This window comes from Cydia splendana, chromosome 1 (assembly GCF_910591565.1).
Source record: "Cydia splendana chromosome 1, ilCydSple1.2, whole genome shotgun sequence".
NCBI classification, from domain to species: domain Eukaryota; kingdom Metazoa; phylum Arthropoda; class Insecta; order Lepidoptera; family Tortricidae; genus Cydia; species Cydia splendana.
The window spans coordinates 26418119-26437257 of NC_085960.1; the positions used below are offsets into that span (position 1 = coordinate 26418119).

General features: G+C 41.7%; 2 protein-coding genes across 2 annotated transcripts; one reads left to right on the top strand and one right to left on the bottom strand.

Moving 5' to 3' along the window:
* Window positions 1–543: 543 nt before the first annotated feature.
* Window positions 544–3560, bottom strand: LOC134792373 (protein YIPF6). The gene is made up of 6 exons (XM_063763659.1): window positions 3434–3560; window positions 2462–2581; window positions 2294–2372; window positions 1691–1865; window positions 969–1126; window positions 544–792 (listed from the first exon to the last, which is right to left on the bottom strand). Exons 1-6 carry the CDS (start codon window positions 3458–3460, stop codon window positions 674–676), a joined length of 678 nt encoding a protein of 225 aa, XP_063619729.1. The 5' UTR covers window positions 3461–3560; the 3' UTR covers window positions 544–673.
* Window positions 3561–3781: 221 nt separating this feature from the next.
* Window positions 3782–18650, top strand: LOC134792381 (uncharacterized). The gene is made up of 9 exons (XM_063763671.1): window positions 3782–4078; window positions 4254–4400; window positions 4935–5087; window positions 10954–11116; window positions 11787–12022; window positions 15040–15157; window positions 15763–15956; window positions 17805–17934; window positions 18225–18650. The coding sequence occupies exons 1-9, from the start codon at window positions 3944–3946 to the stop codon at window positions 18620–18622; spliced, it is 1674 nt and encodes a 557-aa protein (XP_063619741.1). The 5' UTR covers window positions 3782–3943; the 3' UTR covers window positions 18623–18650.
* Window positions 18651–19139: the final 489 nt, after the last annotated feature.

Below are 19139 nucleotides of genomic sequence, written 5' to 3' on the forward strand. Positions count from 1 at the left end.
CATCGACTACAGTAGGTTTGGAATGTAGGTGTTCAATAAATAGTTTACATTTCATCAAAAATAATATACAGCCTTACAGCCGACTTAGTCATTGTCATCGTGCCAATATCCATATTACATTTATTTATTTAAAACTAAATTGCACAAAATGCTAAAGTGGCTTTAAGGCATTTCACTGAAATTATAATAGGACAAGTGAAGTCTGTAACTGATGACGATTACTTGACTAGCAGCGCAGCCCGCTTTCGCTTACATGAAGGTTAATGCGGACTATAGGGATACAATTTATTAGTAAGTCTGTTTAATGTTATATCTGTCAGCATTATCATAATACATTCAACAATTACGTTGTGCAAAAAAATGCTATATTTCTATTTTCATAGTAAATACCTATCTACAGATATGTTGAATACTGAAAAACATTGCATCGGGAAGCAGAGTACCTTACGCACCCAAAATCATTAGATATATCAACATAGTTGGCTCGACAACATAAACTTGTCAGGATTATTGTTACATAAATGTAAATAAGACGGATTAGAATTGATCCGATAGCATTATATTAACAGTCAATAACTATGACTTAATTTACATCAATTATTCACATAATTAACCTAGTAAATTGTCCATATCACAATAATAAATACACAAATTCACTTATCTTAGTGTGCGCCTAGACGTTGCTGTGCGACACGACGAGCCACGACAGGATGAAGTAGAACAGGCAGATGGGGTACACCGCCAGAGCCTTCTTGCCTTCTGGTTGGCTGTCGCCTAGGAATTTTGTGGCCGCTGAAAATGTACATAAAGAACTTAGATATCTCTACAAAAAAACTATATAAAAAAACCACATTTGCAACATTATCTGAAAGATAACCAGTGCCAGCCCCACCTAAAATAGGCATTGCCACTGGCACTAACAGGTAAAAATTGTAACCTATTACCATATGATCTGTGCAATAACTCACCAAAAGTCGCCCACATAAACCCAATCATGGATATGACGAAGCGCAGGAAGAACAAAAAGGTGTTCTGCGTGGAGAACAGTATTATCCGGCAGATGACCAGCGCCAGCGCCACGGGGAACAGGCAGTAGCCCAGTACGCACACCGACTGGAAGAATGAGCTGGAACAAAACAATTCATAAACATCTAACAACGTCACCAAGCTATGCTCATATAGACAAATATAGAGAACATGAGAAAAATCATCCTCGCAGCTACATAAGCTTCAATGCAGAAGTATTTTTCTCTGCAAATGAAAGTCCTATCCTAAATGTATAAGTAAAATAATACGTACAGACTCAGAGTTATGCTAACAAATGAATAAACTTATGTAATCATATCTTTAACACCAATATAATTACCACCAGACCAATCACAGAGCAAAAAAAAATAGGTGACTTTGGATGCTGTTAAGCAATAATGTGTCAACCCACATAAGGCACGGCATAAGGTTTATAACCGAATGACAAGCCGAACGCGAGTGTGTAGAGGCGAGCCACGAGACGCGCCGCAAGCCGTTAGCCGAGCCGCGAGTCTAAACCGGCTAAGATAGGTATTATAAATATTTTGGTATTTGATGTTGGACACAATTTTAATTTTACAGTAATATTTGATTGGCGTCATTGGTTTTGACTTTTTTATGACAATGAGACAGCAATGAAGTAAACATCCAATTGTGTACTTACATATTGCCACCCAAGAGTTTAGAGTTGATGGTTACAACAGCGGCGCCTATCCAGACGAGTACGAACACCTCGGCAAACTCGGGCCCGCCGTCGTTGGAGTTGTCGGCGCGCTCGGCGGAGCCCTGTAGGAACGTGGCCATCATTGTGCACAGCAACAGCGGGCCCCACAGGTCCCCTGGAAATTTATGTTTTCTGAATGGCTGCATTTGTGACCAATATACAGCTCAAGTGAACTAGGACTTGGCACTCATATCAATTCTTTTGCTGGCAAAGTCAACAACAATGCTTATTCTGAATGTTGACTTGGCTCTCATTTCACATTTGTTTTTGACGGGATTATATGTACTGATTTCAATTGGTAGCCGCTAGGTAGAAATGAAGGTGTGACTGTTCCATTCCATTGACAAGAAACTGAAAGCTATTTAAATGAGCTAGGGCAGGGGTTTTTCATGTCATGTCATTTGTTTCCTTTTCATGGGCTGGGTTGAAATTTGGCTCTTTTCATATTGGTACTATTGGTGGGCTAGGCCTCTATGGAGAGTCTTGAGCTAGTGTTGCTAAGGGTGCTCCTGAGGGCCCTCTGCAAAAAGAAACAATACTTACATTCTTTTAACAAACTGGTCTTTTCTCTGGGGATAAGGACATGGTAGAATTTGTTACCAACAGCTCTAAGGTCACGGAGCTGAAATAAATAACATTGATATCAAATAACAGAAATAAATAATATACTCTTGACATAAATGTAGAAAAAGGAAAGCATATGAAACTTACAAATGTTTCTTTAATGGGCTCATCTAGGGTGTTGAAATCCATGCTGTCCCCAGAGGGCACGCCCCGTGTCGGAACATTCATTTCCCCCTCTACCACTCCCACATCTCCTGCTGGATACATCTGAAATGTTACGCACAATGACTTATCAAGTTTAACACCTTGATGGACACTAGACGCCCATAGGCATAATTCCATTGTTTTTTTTATTGTGTTTGGTGTAGTGTCCAACATAGTGTTAATAATTATTATATTTTAAAGTAAACTTTTAGGTATGGATAATCAATCAATCTGTCAATAGATATCAGTTTTAGTTGTTGAAATGACAGTAAACTAACTTAATTCCAAATTTGTTTAGATTAATAAATAAACAGAGGGCCACGAGAAACGAAAATCGAAATCATTCTATCACTCTTGCATATTCAAGTGATAGAGAGGAAAAGAATACATTTTTGTTTTCACGGTAGGATCCCAGACCTCTATTGGCTACTTGCTGCCTGGGGATTTAGTCATAAATTACAATGATTTTATATTTCATACACATTTTTTCTACTGGCACAAAAGACTGCTCAGTTTGCTTCCAAGCACAGAACAAGAAAAAGTATTAATTGCAATTACATTAACATTCCTTGAATTCAAAGGGCAATTAACTAAATCAACAATCAGAAATAACGAAACAAATTGCAATTTCATGCGGTACAAAATAAATTAGTGCAGCAATAACATTTATGACTCATTTATTTCATATTAATAAAAGTAATTATAACATGACAAAAAAGGCATTTGATAATATTATCAAATGCCTTTTTTGTCATGTTATACATCAAATAGTTCAAATAGTTTTACTGGATTCGCACGTTTTACATCTGAAAATTTAAATGTGTATCCTTAGAGCTACAGAACATACTGAATGAAAAAGTCCTTTCAGGAAATTAACCAGCAATAAGCTTGTACTGAAATATTCAAAGTACTTACATCGAATTTTGCGTCAAACGATGTCATATTCGTATTTAAGAGTCACGTATTATTTACAATGATATAAACGTGTAATAAATAAAAATATGAGAATTCCAACACATCAAACTATTCATTCACCTCATATTGACAATGGACATGACATTTCTTTCTAGTCAAACCGTTTGAAACAGCTTTAAAAAAGTTCAATCAACAGAAAGGATTCCGGTCGTAACATTTTAAAGAATGTTTTTATCTGAGTGGCATCCATTTTGGACGAAAACCTAGTATCCAAATCAGACAAAACTCATTAAATGAAAAAATAGGAATTCAAACGTCAAACAAACGTCGTGTCAAACAGAACAATCACATCAAATCACAAAAAAACGTAACTTTTTAGAATAAGTGATGTGTTTGTTTTTAACTTAAAATATGTTGCTTCTATATAAAAACAAGTAGAATGTCAATACGAGTAAATTATTAGTGTAGTTCACACAACTCCTTAAAGATATTGCTTAGCACAGCCAAAAAATGTCAAATTCATCAACAAGTATGAAAAACCACACGAAGAAAGCAAGTAGCAGCAGAGACCGGGACAGAAATAAATCTGTGGCGTCAGAATCAGGAGGTTCGAGTCAGTGTGATACTCCTCCACTCAATGAAAAGGCAAGTAATGATGCTTCCTGATGTCTCACGCAGCTTGGCGGCATAAATCCAATGTTACGTTGTTTTTTGATTTAAAAATAAATAAACTACATTAACAACATATTAATTATTGTTTACGGCTACAAAAACCTGAATATTGCTTAGTATGTACAACAATATGGCTTTTATGATTTAGGACAGTACCACATCTCATGGCAAATTTGCTGGAGTCAGTGCCGACTCAGTGCTATGCATGGCTGACCAAGTTGGTGCTGAGATCAATGTTGAGGCAGCCACAAACTTGGCGGAAGATGTCAGCTATAAGTTGAGACAGACTATATGTGTAAGTTTCTATTATTAATTTAGAATTTGCAGGTCTTATTAATAGACTGCTGTGTATGTCATTTGATAAATCGTATGTACTTTAAATTAATAAAAATAATTATGATAATCTTCTCCTCCTTAAACTAAGCTATATTACACTATAGCCGCGTCAAATTAAGCCAAATTTGGGCAAGCTGCGGAAATAATTTGTGTAGTTTTGAAAATTGGTACAGGCATACCTTGTGGTGTCCAGATAAACAAATAAACTATGAAAAAAGGTACTTTCAACCCCCCTCTACACTCCCAGTACACCCCCTACCCTCGAGGACTTTTAGTATGTTTATCTGGACACCACAAGGTATACCTGTACCAATTTTCAAAACTACACGATTTATTTCCGCAATTTTTTCTAATTTGCTTAGGCTAACTAGTAAAACACTTAGACTCAAACAGGAATATATGATGAAATCAAAATGTGGAAGTTTGGAGTAATTCATTTAAAAAGAAATTACAAAAACTTGCCATCATTAATTTTATTTTCCACATGTTACAGGCCATTGCTTTACACAGTGAGATGATGAAGAAGTCTCGAGTGGACACATGGGATGTGAACACAGTGCTGACACTCTCGGACACAAGCCCTGTAGTCGGAGCAAACACTGTGAAGTATGCCACTGTTGGGGACGGAAAGGTCTGCTGTGCACTTGTGAGTAAAATCCGAAGCCTATATTCTTTGTCTTTTTTTTTAATTCTTAATCATTGCTAGCTAAATTGTAGATTTAAACATGTAGTTTCAAACTATAACTACTACCATGGAGAAATAAGTTGGAGAGCTCACACCATACATGGCTGCCCTTACTTATTAATAATAATTTGTATGGGATGTATATTAAAATATATTATATATAAATTATGCTTGCTTAGTACTTATAAAGCTTAAATTTTATTACAAATCTGTATTTTAAACTTATTATAAATGCATTGCTATCTATGTATGGAGTGAGCACTGTAAGGATTACTATCCTTTCTCTATGCTACTACTATATTCATACTACCCATTTCTCATGCCCACACTTATGCTAGTAAGAGGCAGAATGCTTGTTAATCGGGAAAAATGTATAATACTAAAACAATCAGACTAGTCTTTAAAGTGTGCCACATTATATAATTTTATTAATTTAGTTTGCACTGAATAGAACAAGAAATAACATGAACAAGATGAAAATAATTTAATAATGAAACAGAAGCTGCTTTCAATAAATGCTACTGAAGGCCATTATTTTACAATTGAAAAGAAAATCAGAAAAACTAAATTAATAATAAAAACAATCTTCTTTTTATGACGTTACCCTCTATCTATCCTATGGGTTCCAATATTATTTTAAATATTTACAATCAAAATAATATGATAACAAAAACAAAAAAGAACAATAAATTTTACACTGCCTTGAGCATCTTCTAAGGATAATTACGGAAACAGTATGATAACATACACAATAAAGAAATTACACTGCCTTTGTCATATTTTTGACTATCCGTCACGGTTCATCAGTTAACGCTTTCTTCTGGTTCTTCAGTTATGGGTTTCTTCTCTTCAGTGCTTCTCAACCGGGGCAGAGGCAGCGAACCCATCAGATTTCTTCCCATTCCTGTGAAACTGCTGCCTAAACTGAATATCTTTTGTGGGTCCAAAATACCCATTAGGGCTTCAAACTGAGGTGCTGACATAGTAAAAACTGCTAAGCACAGTATTAAAAGCGTTTTAAAGATTTTCATTATAGAAGACTTGAAGAGAGTAAATGTATGTGTATTTTTCCGAAGCTAGAGGTTTTTATATCAATGCTAAAGGGCCGTTTTATGTTACTAATAGAACTTGTATGTTTAATAGCGCGTGAAATTACCATGTTACATATTTTATTAACCATTTTGTTTACATAAAATAATAATTTCACAGTAGTTGGTATATCATTATTATCGTAATTTATTCACAGTTCTAGTTTAATAGAAACATGCTATTTAAGTATTTATTATTTTTTTACATTGACGCTGACACGAGGCAGACCGTGTCCTGGTGAGTCCCTTACATAGGATTCACAAAAAGCAAGCAGCTTGTGCGAAGAAATATTTAATCACATTATATTACACAACACATGATTCATACTTTAAAAAAACTTAATTTAGAGTGACGAATGATAATTTCGAAAGAAGCAACAAAAATCGTAACATAAATAATAATATTAATAATCGGGGTGGGTGGGACAGGATTCTCTGCCTTTGGCTTGCCTTAGCCGGCCGGCCAGAGTGGAGTCGTTAGAGCTATAAGTTCCAGGGGTGGAAGTGAAACATGCATAAGACGCGAGTTGGCACAGTGGCTGTTAACAGTCACTGGGTAGAAAGCGGCGCACACCTCTCGACACCCCTGAGCCGCTCACACCGGTGTTGCCCTTGAGCCATCCTACTCGTAGATGTCGCTTTTTGTGGGGGCCCATCTTGTGAGGGCGAGTCACCGTCTGCCGGAAATAAAATTGCATACCGTTTTATTAGGCAGGCGTCCGGTTTTTTACCCCATAGCTCAGTACTTAGTTCATCGCTTTCACCCAATAATCTAGTTCATTTTAGATACCTACCATCAACTCTCAATAGCCCTTACACCCTGGCGGGTGCTGCCTCTGCGTGCGTCCCATGACACGGGTAAGGGCAGCATCCGCTCGGTGTACCCCTTACATTTCATTAAAGTGTCAAAAGGGCTTCTACGTGTTGGCTTCGGCTCCGCGCACGCCTCCCAAAGGTCCGGAACACCATTGTTCCGTGATGGGAAAGACATACATTAAGAGCGCTCTTACAAGAAAAGTCGAAATAATGCAAAATTGATGATACTAGTCGACAAAATTCAGGACTTTGCGCTCATTATTAGAAACAATGAGTACTTGTTCCAGTAAAAGCGTCTTCTTATCTTTATAAATATCGTTGTAAATATTAGAAAAAGGACTTATTAAATTAGTAATGATTTTTTTTCTGATGGTCGTTTCCGAAAAACCCCGTGAAGCACTGAATGGCGAGCTCTTATTTGGAAATGTTGAGAATTTTACTCTGCTAAACCTGGCTATTTTGTATTACTAATACCCTGTACTTTAGGCATATCAAACTATATTTTTCCTACATACCTTTGAGAAAGAGAAAATCAAAGTAAAACGAACTCGATTTTCTCTCCGAAACAAGTGTCAATTCCTACGAAAATCTACTTAATATCCAAGTCATTTTCATACTCAAGCAATCTGCAACGTTTGCTTATACTGTTGGTATACATTAGTGTTTATGAAATTCTACTATAATTTTTTGGCAATTTTTTGAAAACTACTCTATATTACCGATGACGCGCGCTGCGCCAGCTCAGTGCCGCGGCAGAGCTTGTAGAGGCAGGACGTGTGTCGGTCGGCTCCGCACATTTTCAACGGCGACGACGAGGTTTTTATCATTGTGTGCGGCGGGCGCCGTGTAAAACGCTATACTGTGTGCGTGTAAACCGCAACGAGAGACTTTGATCCTAGCACTGTTTTTATAGTATTATAATTTATAATGGTACAGTTTAATAAACTACCGGACAGGATTAAAAATATTTGAAACGACCTGACATTCTATATGTATTTATTTGACTCAAGATAGTACTCAGGGTCTGATGATGGAGCCGGAAGGTGGTCACCGGTACCAATCAACCATGCAACTAAACCACTTCGTGTTTGGGCTCGTTTGATTCGGCTCAACAAGATCTTTGACTTAAGATAGTACTCAGGGTCTGATGATGGAGCCGGAAGGTGGTCACCAGTACCAATCAACAATGCAACTAAACCACTTCGTGTTTAGGCTCGTTTTATACGTCACAACAAGATCTTTGACTTAAGATAGTACTCAGGGTCTGATGATGAAGCCGGAAGGTGGTCACCGGTACCAATCAACCATGCAACTAAACCATTTCGTGTTTAGGCTCGTTTGATTCGTCTCAACAAGATCTTTGACACAAGATAGTACTCAGGGTCTGATGATGGAGCCGGCAGGTGGTCACCGGTACCAATCAACCATGCCACTAAACCACTTCGTGTTTAGGCTAGTTTTATTCGTTTCTATAAGATCTTTGACACAAGATAGTACTCAGGGTCTGATGTTGGAGCCGGAAGGTGGTCACCGGTACCAATCAACCATGCAACTAAACCACTTCGTGTTTAGGCTCGTTTGATTCGTCTCAACAAGACCTTGGACACAAGATAGTACTCAGGATCTGATGATGGAGCTGGAAGGTGGCCACGGGTACCAGTCTACCATGTAACTGAACCACTTCGTGTTTGGGCTCGTTTGATTTGTCGCAACAAGATCTTTGACACAACGTAGTACTGAGGGTCTGATGATGGATCCGGAAGGTGGTGACCGGTACCAATCAACCATGCAACTAAACCACTTCGTGTTTGGCTTCGTTCGATTCGTCGCAACAAGATCTTTGACACAAGTTAGTACTCAGGGTCTGATGATGGAGCTGGACTGTGGCCACGGGTACCAGTCTACCATGTAACTGAACCACTTCGTGTTTGGGCTCGTTTGATTTGTCGCAACAAGATCTTTGACACAAGGTAGTACTGAGGGTCTGATGATGGATCCGGAAGGTGGTCACCGGTACCAATCAACCATGCAACTAAACCACTTCGTGTTTGGCTTCGTTCGATTCGTCGCAACAAGATCTTTGACACAAGTTAGTACTCAGGGTCTGATGATGGAGCTGGACTGTGGCCACGGGTACCAGTCTACCATGTAACTGAACCACTTCGTGTTTGGGCTCGTTTGATTCGTCGCAATAAGATGTTTGACACAAGATACTACTCAGGGTCTGATGATGGAGCTGATGATGATAGACAGGTACCCGTCGCCACCTTCGCGCTCCATCATCAGACCCTGAGTACTACCTTGTGTCAAAGATCTTGTTGAGATGAATAAAACGTGCCTAAACACGAAATGGTTTAGTTGCATGGTTGATTGGTACCGGTGACCACCTTCCGGCTCCAACATCAGACCCTGAGTACTATCTTGTGTCAAAGATCTTGTTGAAACGAATAAAACGAGCCTAAACACGAAGTGGTTTAGTTGCATGGTTGATTGGTACCGGTGACCACCTTCCAGCTCCATCATCAGACTCTGAGTATCACCTAGTGTCAAAGATCTTGTTGAGACGAATCAAACGATCCTAAACACGATGTGGTTTAGTTGCATGGTTGATTGGTAATGGTACCTTCCAGCTCCATCATCAGACCCTGAGTACTGTCTTGTGTCAAAGATCTTGTTGAGACGAATCAAACGAGCCCAAACACGAAGTTGTTTAGTTACATGATAGACTGGTACCCGTGGCCACCTTCCAGCTCCATCATCAGACCCTGTGTATCTTCAGTGTCAAAGATCTTGTTGAGACGAATCAAACGAGCCTAATCATGTTACTACATGGTTGATTGGTATCCGTGACCACCTTAATCATCATCAGATCCTCAGTACCAGTTCGTTTTTAGGGTTCCGTACCCAAAGGGTAAAACGGGACCCTATTACTAAGACTTCGCTGTCCGTCCGTCCGTCCGTCCGTCTGTCACCAGGCTGTATCTCACGAACCGTGATAGCTAGACAGTTGAAATTTTCACAGATGATGTATTTCTGTTGCCGCTATAACAACAAATACTAAAAACAGAATAAAATAAAGATTTAAATGGGGCTCCCATACAACAAACGTGAGTTTTGACCAAAGTTAAGCAACGTCGGGAGTGGTCAGTACTTGGATGGGTGACCGTTTTTTTTTTTTGCTTTTTTTTTGTTTTTTTTTTTTTTTATATGGTACGGAACCCTTCGTGCGCGAGTCCGACTCGCACTTGCCCGATTTTTAAACCCTCGTTGATACAAACTTTACAACCTATAGGTACCAAATGCATTTTTTTTTTTTTTTTTTTTATAAGTACGAGTATGGGGCTATTCATAAATTACGTCGTTTCAAATGGGAGGAGTGGGGGGGGGGGGGGGTCTGGACATCGGATGATGGTAACATGACGTAGGAGGAAACAGATTCATCCGAAGCTTGATTTTTGGATGATTTGAGGGGTGGGGGGGGTCAAAAATCGTCAAAAATAGATGACGTAATTTATGAACAGCCCCTATGTACATTTGCACTGCATTTAGTATTTTCGTACTTACCAAATAACAGTTTTAGAACTTTAAAAGTTAAGTACAGTTAGTGTTGTTATGGTTGATTTCAATATGCTTCGCGAAGGATCAAGAATGTTTAATCCATCATTGTAGTGCGAGTGTGGTAGAAGGGATCGGTGTACTGAGCTCGCACGGCCTGCCGCAGCGCGTAAAATATCTAAACTCGCTCAACGCCGAAATGTAATAGCGCTCTTAATAATCGAAATATAATGTATCAACATCAACAAGTCGATTAAAAATAAATATTCAAATAATAAATTACAACTTAAAACAATGTCAGTGTATTCTATGTTCCTAACATGATTTAATCCCAGATTTATGATTAATGTTTGTATACGTATTTTTAGGAGCCTGTGATGAATGTGACTGAATATGCGATGACGTCACAGAGCTATGTGTACTCCACAACCCCCACCGTGTCCGTGGAATGGATCACAGACGAGAAGAGCTTAAACAACAACACAAACATCAGTGCTGCTTTACAGAATTATTATACGAAAGTAGCAAGAGGTAAACAATATCCACCATTATCACCTGCCTAATCTTCTTAAATTATAGAATAGAATATAATAGAAAAACATTTATTTATGACAAACAAACACAGATGACAAAAACATGTTGACAAAATATACAATGTAACATTTAGTGCAAAATGCCATAAAAGGGTCACAACTCAGCATGTAGCTGGCAAAGCCAGCGCTGTTCTTCCGTAGTGACCCAGATCATCAGATTATCATCTTAAGATTTTTAATCATAAATTGTATTATTAAAAATATTCATTCATTTTTCGGAACAAAATTGTCAATTTTAAGAATGTTTTAAAGTTTTAAAGATAAACCATCTAATTTAACCTCTCATGAATCATGATTCATATAAAGTACTAGATATAATAACCTCAGTATCTACATAGTTTTTATAGGTACCCATGAGCAAAAACTAAATTATTTAGCGTTTTTAAACCACCTGTCTTTAAATTCATTGTCTTTCGGATAAAATGGACACATGTAGTAAGACAATAATGATCACGTCACCAAACGTCACGAAAGCCAGGCCTTTTTTGATCAAATACCTGTCACTAAAGTGAATTGCATATCGTAACAACAGCGTTAAATTTAGGTTTTATGGTGTAGATTGGACATTTTAAAATAAGCTGAACTTCTAAATGTAAAACAAATTTCAGCAATATTGAACCTCAGAAAGAAACCTAAAGAATTAGCAGTGGAAGACCTCACAACGAACACTCGGATCGGGCCGATATTCCCGAACCTGTTCAACCTGGCGGTGCTGGTTCTGAACGACGACAACCTGAACGCGCTCAACGTGCCGGCTAAGAAACCGCTGCAGGCCAATGTGCTTGATATGGTTGACGCGCTGTGTTCTAACCCTTGCAGTTTGGATACCAATATTCAGCAGCAGGTTAGTTTAGGTTTCACACAGTATCTTAGGCTGCGACTCCACTGTGGCGGGGATGAGAGGCGATTTGCAGGAATCAACCAATACTATTGGTGCGGAAATAATATTGAGTGATTCCCGCCCGTTTCCTTTCATCTTCGCTCCTCTCAGCCTCAGTGGAGAGGCAGACTTAGACCTAGATAGACAATTAGACATAGATCACTGACAAAAACACACAACCGCAAAAATGTTTTTGGAGCTGGATTATTAAAAATCCACTTTAAATCTATATATATAAACGTGAAAGACCTGACTGACTGACTGACTGACTTAAATCAACGCACAGCCCAAACCGCTGGGACTAGAAAGTCCAAATTTGGCAACTAGATTCCTTATAAGGTGTAGGGGTCCACTAAGAAAGGATTTTTCAAAATTCATCCCCTAAAGGAGTGAAATGGGGGTCCAAAGTTTGTATGGGGAAACAAGATTAGTTAGACTATTTTATTCCAAATTTCACAGGAGTATTCCTAAAGATAAATGAGTAAACACGTGTTTCAGGTTTTCTGAAAATTGAACCCCTAAGAGGGGGAAAAGTCCCCAATAGGGTTGATATCTCAAAATATCAATATGGGTATCGTTTTCATAGTATTTTGAGACGCTAATAACAAAAATGGCATCAAAATTAAAATTAACGTAGCCGAAGTGAACAATCATCCTCCTGGTGGGGGTGCAATGGGGTTGAAATTTCAAAATATCAATATGGGTATCATTTCCATGGTTTTGTGGGACGCTAATTACAAAAATGGGATCAAAATTAAAATATAACGTAGCCGACGTGAACTATGGCCCCTGGTGGGGAATGCTAATTACGAAGATAGCATAGACGGTTGTAACATACACGCTGATTTACAGCCACACGTGATCCAGACTTTTGAGAATGCAATCCCTTAAAGTAAATTTTCTTAGCTATTAGCTCAGGGAAAATTTCACTAATACCTACAATGGCTGTTGAATTGTTGGATATTGATGGGACCATGTTGGCTCACACCGTAGTACCTATAATTGGAGATGGAGCCTGTCTGTTTCGCGCCATCTCCTATCTTCTGTATGATACGCAGGTGATGGCCAGGGAGGTGCGCGAGCAAATCGTTAATCACGTGGTGGCCAACTGGGAGGAGTTTGTTATTATGTCTCATAACAGTAACGGTGATAATTACTCCAGCTCCGTTGAATACTGTCTTGAAATGTCGCGCCCGTTTACTTACGGTAGTCTCTGCGAGTTGGTAGCGGCAGGACAACTGTTTCCGTGGGTTTTCGAAGTTTACCGCAACAATGAGCTATATATGAGAGTTGGTACTGTGGGTAATCCGGTGGGCCGACTAAGATTTTCAAGTGATTTGTCTAGCGGTCATTTTGACGTATATATTCGCAGTGAATTACTCGTAAGACCCACAATATCAGAGCCCCCTTCTTCACTCCTCTCTGTGGTTGCCTAAAAGATTACCACGAGAAGGAATGAAGAGATTACCATCCCACCACTAGAATCAGACTCATCATTATCTCTTACCGCTACCAAAACAGTTACTAAAAAACGCCGTGCCAGGTTCACGAATACTACACGGAACAAACAACTAAAAGCTGCCGCAAATAAATATATGCAAAACAAATCATCAGATCACAAAGCTGCCGTAAGCAATTACCAAAAAATGAACCCTGATGTACACAGAGAAGCAGTAGCTAGGTATCAGCAAGCCCACCCCGAGGTAAACCGTGACACCTCCGCTAGGTATCAGCAAACTCACCCCGAGGTAAACCGTGACACCTCCGCTAGGTATCAGCAAACCACACACACTGATACACTTCATCCATGTAAAACTCCGCACCATTTTGCAATTCTCTCTCAAGTTGCCGTTTAATGTCGTCCGAAAAACTGTCCTTATATTTTTCCCAGAGACTTAACGGGTCAGTAAGTTGACAAAAAACTAACATTATTATGAAAAGTTCACGCAGCTTGAAGGGAGAATCGCACAACGCAGCTTCCTCTAAAGTTGAGTCCCAATGTTTATCGTCCTCTAGCAATCCAAGGGAGAACCACTAATGTAGTGTATAAGGAGGTGCTATAGGTACAAAAGGCTACAACTACATAAATAAAAAATATAAATTAAAAGGTGTTAGGTACAAAACGTACATTAGATTATATTAAATAAGTCGAGCTCGATTAATCGATATAATTACAATTAGGTGTCTTCAAGTCAAGAGTGAATACCTCGGAGTAATTAACAATGGAGCCGCCATTAACAGACGTTCCCCTCTGTCGAAAATAGGCGGCCAATGGTCAAACACATGTCAACCATATGTATGGACTGACGTTTATCTGACATGACGTACCTATACATTTGATGTGCCCCTCCCCCGCAAAAAACGGCAGACTATTTTGTACCGAAAATTTTAGACATGGTGTATCCGTTGGTTATATCCTCTAAGGTGAATACTGTGAATAAGCTTTTACTGAAATAGTGAGCTACACCTTCGGCCTTGTCATCACTTTCAAGCAGGTGAGACTAAGGTCAGTCACTGTTCAGTCCGTAAAAAAAAAACAAAATTAAAAAAACTCTCCTGCGCGTGCGAAGCCGCGGGCAAAAGCTAGTTTCCTGATAAACGTAATAACGCCCTTGTAGCTTTGCTGCATTTGCTGCAGCATTTGCTGAATAAATTCAGTTGGCATCCGAGGGTGGTTCTGCTCTTTGGCCATTGGCGCATTTACAGCCAGCGTGAGCTACGTTAGTAGGCGATAACTTGGCATTTCCGGTTTAAAGATATACTTAAGTACTGATTATTTATTGCTGCTTTAGTTAAGTTTTCTAAAGTGAAATGTATATTTCTTTGAACTAATAAAGTTCTCTAAACCAAAAGCGAAAAGTGTCTACGAACAGAGAACCCGCCTAGCGGGTCGCTGGCGGTCAATGTGTTAAGGTTATTCCTGAGCACAGAAATACCTAAAGAATCAAGGTATAACTAACATTATCGAAGGTATACTTCAGTTTCAGCGATTGTTTCCTGTGATGGTGTCCAACATCCTCGGCAACGGCTCTCTAGCGGATAAGATGGTTCTAATACTCACCAAAATCACAAGGACATGGCCTTCCTTTATCACAATAGGTATGTACCTACTACGTTTTCTTTATTTTACAAAAAAGAAAAATCTAAATATCTGCCCTTTACGCTTTTAATTTATGATCATAATCACGTATCTGCTTTTAAAATCTAGCATGCTTCTTTTTACATCAAATACTTACTTTATTCTTTAAAAAATAAAAGTGAGTGAGAACATGTGTGTGAACATAGCAATAATAGCCAGACTACCGTAGAACATTTTAATGTTTAACTTTATTTATTTTGGTGAGTGGTGATTTTTTATTTTTCATAAATGTACTTACATACATATTACTTTAGTAGGTAATGCATAATTAAGATTGTTGGTTTCGTAGAACATCTCAGATTCACCTCCATGTCTTTTATATGACACACTCCATGTCTCTTATATGACACATAATATAAACTTAGACTTATGCTTTCGACAAGAACCTTACCTTATCCTTACTTTTCAAATCTGTTAATCTTTACGAACAGCTAAAACGATATGCTAATTTAAAACAAGGTAACATAAACATAAAAAAAAACGGTGACTACATACCTCTGTCTCCATAGTTTAGCTGGCAGGTTTAAAAAGGCGTATACACTTGACTATTTTAAAATCATTGCAGGCAAAGGTATCCTGTTCGACTACCTCTCCCAAGGCACGTGCGAGCGGCTGACGGCGCCGATGATCCGCTGCGTCGTGGCGCTGGGCCGGCGCGCGCTCGTGCAGTGCCTCGGCGACCACCTTGACCACCTGGACGCGAGGGCTCACGCGCCGAGGAAGGACCACGCCGGGGTCGGCCTCCGGGAGGCTCTGCTGGTGCGTATACTGGACCATACTCTAGCTACAGCTGCTGCAGGTCTCGGCGACCACCTCGACCACCTGGACGCGAGGGCTCACGCGCCGAGGAAGGACCACGCCGGGGTCGGCCTCCGGGAGGCTCTGCTGGTGCGTATACTGGACCATACTCTAGCTACAGCTGCTGCAGGTCTCGGCGACCACCTCGGCCACCTGGACGCAAGGGCTCACGCGCCGAGGAAGGACCACGCCGGGGTCGGCCTCCGGGAGGCTCTGCTGGTGCGTATACTGGACCATACTCTAGCTACAGCTGCTGCAGGTCTCGGCGACCACCTCGACCACCTGGACGCGAGGGCTCACGCGCCGAGGAAGGACAACGCCGGGGTCGGCCTCCGGGAGGCTCTGCTGGTGCGTATACTGGACCATACTCTAGCTACAGCTGCTGCAGGTCTCGGCGACCACCTCGACCATCTGGACGCGAGGGCTCACGCGCCGAGGAAGGACCACGCCGGGGTCGGCCTCCGGGAGGCTCTGCTGGTGCGTATACTGGACCATACTCTAGCTAAAGCTGCTGCAGGTCTCGGCGACCACCTCGACCACCTGGACGCGAGGGCTCACGCGCCGAGGAAGGACCACGCCGGGGTCGGCCTCCGGGAGGCTTTGCTGGTGCGTATACTGGACCATACTCTAGCTGCAGCTGCTGCAGGTCTTGGCGACCACCTCGACCACCTGGACGCGAGGGCTCACGCGCCGAGGAAGGACCACGCCGGGGTCGGCCTCCGGGAGGCTCTGCTGGTGCGTATACTGGACCATACTCTAGCTACAGCTGCTGCAGGTCTCGGCGACCACCTCGACCACTTGGACGCGGGGGCTCACGCGCCGAGGAAGGACCACGCCGGGGTCGGCCTCCGGGAGGCTCTGCTGGTGCGTATACTGGACCATACTCTAGCTACAGCTGCTGCAGGTCTCGGCGACCACCTCGACCACCTGGACGCGAGGGCTCACGCGCCGAGGAAGGACCACGCCGGGGTCGGCCTCCGGGAGGCTCTGCTGGTGCGTATACTGGACCATACTCTAGCTACAGCTGCTGCAGGTCTCGGCGACCACCTCGACCACCTGGACGCGAGGGCTCACGCGCTGAGGAAGGACCACGCCGGGGTTGGCCTCCGGGAGGCTCTGCTGGTGCGTATACTGGACCATACTCTAGCTACAGCTGCTGCAGGTCTCGGCGACCACCTCGACCACCTGGACGCGAGGGCTCACGCGCCGAGGAAGGACCAAGCCGGGGTCGGCCTCCGGGAGGCTCTGCTGGTGCGTATACTGGACCATACTCTAGCTACAGCTGCTGCAGGTCTCGGCGACCACCTCGACCACCTGGACGCGAGGGCTCACGCGCTGAGGAAGGACCACGCCGGGGTCGGCCTCCGGGAGGCTCTGCTGGTGCGTATACTGGACCATACTCTAGCTACAGCTGCTGCAGGTCTCGGCGACCACCTCGACCACCTGGACGCGAGGGCTCACGCACCGAGGAAGGACCACGCCGGGGTCGGCCTCCGGGAGGCTCTGCTGGTGCGTATACTGGACCATACTCTAGCTACAGCTGCTGCAGGTCTCGGCGACCACCTGGACGCGCTGTTCCATGCACCAAGGAAGGCCGGCCACGCCCGGGTTGGCATCACGAAGGTTCTGCTGGCGCATGTCACACTAGTCATTCATACTGTAGATATTAATAGATAGACGCTGCCAGAATATTGAGTTTGGCAAGCATTGTCTTTGCATTGCAATATTGAATTATTGCCATATCGTGTCACGGAAAAATACAATGTCACCCATTTTACAACAGCTATGTATATGGAATTTTTCGTACAGGACGTGTCGACGTGCCTGCTCAGGTCCGAGCGGACGACGTTCTTGGAAGACTTCGTCGTGACTGACTACACCCTGTATGAGATGCTGGGTGACTCGATATTGCCGCGACGGACACTGTTTCATTATAAAGGTAAGATCAAAAAGTCCCCTTTATAATTGCACTTACATTGTACAAACCTCATCTTAGATGCTTTCGGAAACCCGAATTCCCCCCAATGTTTTCTTTCACCAAATATTTTAGATAAATATATAATCGCATTTCGTGCTTAAGTTCTAAGAAATATTGTCACCGGGTTCGAACCTACGTCTTCCTGTTTGGTTAAGCTCACATTTAACCGCTAGCCCGCTAGGCCACCAGCGCTTGATTTGATGTTTTGGTTACTGAATACATTTAATAATGAATATCCTGTTCTTTGCTAGACGAAAAGCCGGTACACACAACGAACGCTGACAAAACATCTGAAGAAGAATTCCCATACGTACTACCCGTTCGACCTGTCGCGCGGCGCCCTAGAATCCGATCCATACCCTTCATGAAGCAACTGAACGGTATCCACAGAGAAGCAGTCTTCGAACCCACCAAGTACTCCACAAAAAGTATACACATAAAGTTAAAAAGTTGCCGGACAAGAGAAATCCCGCTAAAGTTAACTAGAGTGCAAATAACTAGGGCCCAAATGAACATGAACTCAAGTGCGTCGTGTGTGATAAGTGCGCCGAGCGGCGACGTGGTGGTGGCCTGCGGGCGCCTGACTAGGTTTAAGTATAAACTCAGTAACAGTGATACATTTCCAATGTTTGGAGCTTTAACATTGTAGGTTAAGTAAATAAATTATTCATTTTAAACTGCTTTTAATTTTCATTGGATATTGATAGTTGAACTAGGGTCCTCGATATCAAACCAGCAAGTAAATTTCTAGAATCATCATTCGCTTGCCCTTATCCCATTCATTTGGGGTCGGCGCAGCAAGTCTTTTTCTTCCATACCTCTCTCTCGCCCGTCATCTCATCATTCACTTGCGTTCGTTTCATATCATCTCCCACACAGTCCATCCACCTTTTCCTCGGTTTTCTTCTCCCGTTAATTCCCTCCACATTCATTCGTAACCTTTCTCGTCACATGACTTTCATCCCTCCGCATCACATGCCCGTACCACGCTAGGCGATTCGCTCTTACTTTTTCTACTATAGCTGGTTTGTTACTGCACTCCGTTGTATGGGGACCTTGCACTTTGAGACTATGCGCTGAAACTTGGCACAGTTGATTGTTAGCTGGTCTTGAGCAGAAACAGACCGGTAGACGTCGAGAGCCACCTCTCAATTAGTGGGGGGGGG